The sequence below is a fragment of the Arachis ipaensis genome, chromosome B02 (genome assembly GCF_000816755.2).
Source record: "Arachis ipaensis cultivar K30076 chromosome B02, Araip1.1, whole genome shotgun sequence".
NCBI lineage: Eukaryota > Viridiplantae > Streptophyta > Magnoliopsida > Fabales > Fabaceae > Arachis > Arachis ipaensis.
In genome coordinates this window covers 74,023,525-74,027,740 of record NC_029786.2, presented here as the reverse complement: position 1 = coordinate 74,027,740, position 4,216 = coordinate 74,023,525, and the positions used below count along the sequence as shown (strand labels likewise).

Genomic DNA, 4,216 nt, shown 5'->3' with positions numbered 1-4,216 from the left:
TTATAAGTAGTAAACAAATATTATTTCCACGCACCTGTACGTCATTCCAAAGTTTTTTGACGTAACTTCCTTGCATATCAAGTTCAACAAGATTCTCTGCATTAAATTTGGTGGGCAAGGATTCCAAAGGGTAATCATCCCAGTGAAAAAGTTTTAGTTTGTCTGGCAATTTTTCAAGGCCTTCTGGAAGGTGCACCCCATATGTATCATATGAATAGAATCTCAGAAAGTTAAGATTTTTCATTTTAGCAAGGGAATGACGATTTAACCTCAGATCAGGAGCACTTGACATGTTGAAGGTTATGCTTTCAATACGATCAGTCCCCTATCCAACAAAAATTAATACGAAATACGTAATTCCAAAAGAAAAATGATATATTCTTGAAATTTAATTTTGATTCGTATAAAGTAATTTTACACGTGCACTAATGACATAACATCACATCAGCAAAAAAATTGACCGCGTGAATGGTTATTCATAAAAACATATATAATTATACGACTGTGTAAATTATTTTATATTGTCAATGCATCAAAATTAAACTCCTTATTCTTGACCAACATATCAATTAAAAAGTTTAAGTAAAGATATAACGAACTATTGTTCAAAAGATACTAATTAAGAGAGTAAATAAGTTATCTAGTTTCATACCTGGTTCTGCTTTAGTACTTGAGTTATGTCTATAGGATCCCATAAATGACTTCGTTCCCCAAACTTTTCAATGTTTTGCCGACGAACAATTTCTCGACCCATTTCTTGAATCAAATCGTGCATGGTTACGTGCTTTCCATCTTTTGAAACAATTATAAGAGCTCTGTCATGAAGAGTTTTCAAAGCAATAGCTGTTGAGTAACCACATGCATCCAGTAAAATTTTAATGTTATCATCTCCTTTGAAAAAACAAGCAATATATAAAAATATGTTGCTTTCTTCTCGATCTAGTCCTTCGTAACTTAATCTCAAAACATTTTGGATTTCGTTGAATGACATTTTCTCAAGTTTTTGCAATTGACTTTCCCATTCTTTAGCACTTTTTCCATAAAGAAAAGTTCCTAACACCTTTAAGGCTAAGGGGATTCCCTTGGCATAATCAACTACTTTTGTTATAAGATTATGATGATTCATTTGTAGGCTCCTTCCATTGAAGGCATGCAAATTTAAAAGTTGCAAAGCTTCATGGTGTTCCAATGCCCCAATTTCATAAATATCATCGGCTTCTTTACAAATCACATGCTTATCTCTAGTTGTGATGAAGATTCTGCTACCTTGACCCAACCATTTATGTCCTCCAACTAAGTTTTGAACGTGATCTGGATTATTAACATCATCAAGAACAACAAGAATCTTCTTGCGACCAAGTCTCCTCAAAACATGACTTGGTACTCCATTAGCACCAATGTTTAGATCTTTTTCCTCTAACAATATGGAAAGAAGTTTATCTCTTAATTGGATTATCCCATTCTTCTCTGATTGTTCTCTGACATTTGGAACAAAACAGCAACCTTCAAATTCAGAGCATAATATATTAAATAATGCACTGGCTATAGTGGTTTTACCAATACCACCCATACCCCAAATTCCTATAATATGAACATCTTTTGATGCAGTGCATGACATCATTGATTGAAGCTCTTCAATTGGTTTATCGATTCCAATAAGACCTTTGAACTCAATTCGGGGCATGTAATTCAACCTTGTTAACACACGTTGTACAACTTTTTCAATAAGTTCAACTTCAGTCCTATAACAAAAAGTAAACAAAATTTATTGTTATCAATCATCCAAAGAATATGAAACAACTCATAAAAATATATTTTTCTTTTCTATAACATTTCATTTATGATTGACTATTACTAAAGAAGAAAGTATATGGAACCAACTTTTATTTAGTCAATACTATTTAGGGTTTATAATTTAGTGCATGGTTAAGGATTTATAATTTAGGATCTAAATTTTAAATAAACAAAATAATTAAAAAAAAAGTTAATTAATGTTGGCTGAAAAAAATATAATAATAATAACAATAATAAGTACTATGACGACTTGTATAAATTCTCAAGTCTCATCATCCATTATTCATGAACTTGTATAAGAAACTATGTGATTTTTCCATTTATAAAGAAAAACAAAAACGAAACAAAAGAATCCAGAAAATAGGCTAATTTGTTCCCATTTGGCTTGAACCTACTTAAGTTATGAGTTATTTTAGCCAAGTCAAAATAACTCACTTCTAAAAGAGCCATATTTTTGCTACCTTAAATTGTCAGTTCTTTGCAATTCAACCAACTAACCAAGTCAATTATGGATTTCAATTTATTTTTAAGGCTCTATGACCGCATACTTCTCTAGAAAATTATTCATACCCTGGCCCAAAAATATAGTCAGGCTCAAAATGAATAAAAGCCCACTAAAAAAGGAAACAGTTATCCTCCATTAAAGGTGGAACTATTCTAAAAAGATGGTTATCTACTCTATTATAAATACACTGACACACTCAAGTATATTCAAGATCCAATCTACTAAACACCTATTTTAACCTTTGCTAACTTAAGTATCGAAGCACCTTGCAGATATCACCCTCCACCTCCTCTCGAAGAACTTGGAAGGCGGCACTTCGGCACCAATAAAAGTCAGACGCTGCCCAAAGGGAGTCTGGACCTCACGTTCAAGTCCAAAAGCAACCCAGTTTTAAGTAACCCAAGTCATGTCTAAATTGTGATGTAATGTTTACACATGCAATTTGCTATGCATCATAAGCTTGAAATACTGAGTAGTGTATTTGTTTGAAAAAATAGCAAACTCAATGGTGTGGTAAAGTTTAAAAGAAAAAGTCAAATACTGATGTCATAATATATATTAAAGTGAATATATCTACACTTACCCAAAATTTATGGAATGAAATCCTGATAAATTGGCAACTCTTTTCAAGGAATGTTTCCATTTTTCTACAGTCATGATGTTGTCTTTGAAAGATTTTTCATGATGAACAAATGCATTTTGGTAGCACCCCTTTTGACGTCGTACATCTGATGGATCTATATTGTAGAAGATAGGTATTACAATTTGCCAATTTTTTGTCATGCATTCTGTTATTTTGACAAGCTCTTCCAAACACCATTTTGAAGAAGCATAATCGCTGGAAAATATAACCAATACAATTTGTGATTTCTCAATTGCTGTAAAAAAGGCAGGCAATAACTCATCTCCTTCTTTGAGCCTGTCATCCACATATGTATCAATTTGTTTCTCCCTTAATGCCTTAAGCAAATGGCTTAGAAAACCGCGACGGGTGTTTAAACCTCTAAAACTGATGAAGACATCATATTTTATCTGAGATGAAGACGAAGCCATGATATGAAGGGCACTCATTGTATGAATCTATATAATCCACATAGAAGTATGTATCTGAAAGAAACAATTTATATAAGAACAAAATAACACATTATCATTGCCAAAAAGAGAAACAAACTCATTTGACATTTTTCATAAGCTATTCAATAAAATATGGGAGAAAAAGAGAGAGAATTGAAACTAGGTCATGACAACTTATCAACAAACTATATCAAATATTATGATCTCATATATAGCGGTAACTCAAATTTCATCAATTCAATTCTGGGTAATAGTAGGCATTTTGGCTGCTAGATTTCTAAAAAAATATGTTTACCTATAAAGATACATTTTTCTTAATTATTTTTGCTTTAGAATTTTCTAATCATTTGTTTGTTTTTTTTTTTAATAAAGTGCCTCTTGACTGAACACAGCACATATTTTCAATATAAGCATAACTAGTATGAGTAAATGATCCTTGACTACTAGCATGATAACTTTTCAAAATTTGATCAAATCAATCCGATAAACCCTAATCCCAAACTGGTGAGTGGAGAATTGGGACGAGATTGACTTTGAATTCTTGGAGAATGTGAGTGGAGAGCCTTACATTCTGCACACCAATGTGTTCAATAATGGCAAAGGCAACAGAGAGCAACAATTTTCTTTAAGATGCAGGGAGAACATATATTCTCAAAGTTTTACCGAGCTTCAAAAACGAAAATGATTTCCATGATTAGAAATCAAAACTAATGTATATAAGAAAAAGTACTAGTCAATGAGTCAAAATAAATTAGAATATGGGGGCGTTGACCTTATTTTTGAGGGCTGCTGGGAGAAATACTTCTTCAAAAGCAAAAGTAGATACAGAAACAGAAGTACATT

General features: G+C 32.1%; 1 protein-coding gene across 1 annotated transcript in view; it reads right to left on the bottom strand.

The window, feature by feature from the left end:
* Positions 1-3,609, bottom strand: part of LOC107627388 (TMV resistance protein N-like) — a 6,909-nt gene extending 3,300 nt beyond the window's left edge. Inside the window, exons 1-3 of the mRNA XM_021115952.1 lie at positions 2,883-3,609; positions 653-1,742; positions 35-325 (exon numbers count right to left, since the gene is read on the bottom strand). Coding sequence (XP_020971611.1) covers positions 35-325; positions 653-1,742; positions 2,883-3,370 — 1,869 coding nt within the window. The 5' untranslated portion in view covers positions 3,371-3,609. The remainder of the gene's footprint in view (positions 1-34; positions 326-652; positions 1,743-2,882) is intronic.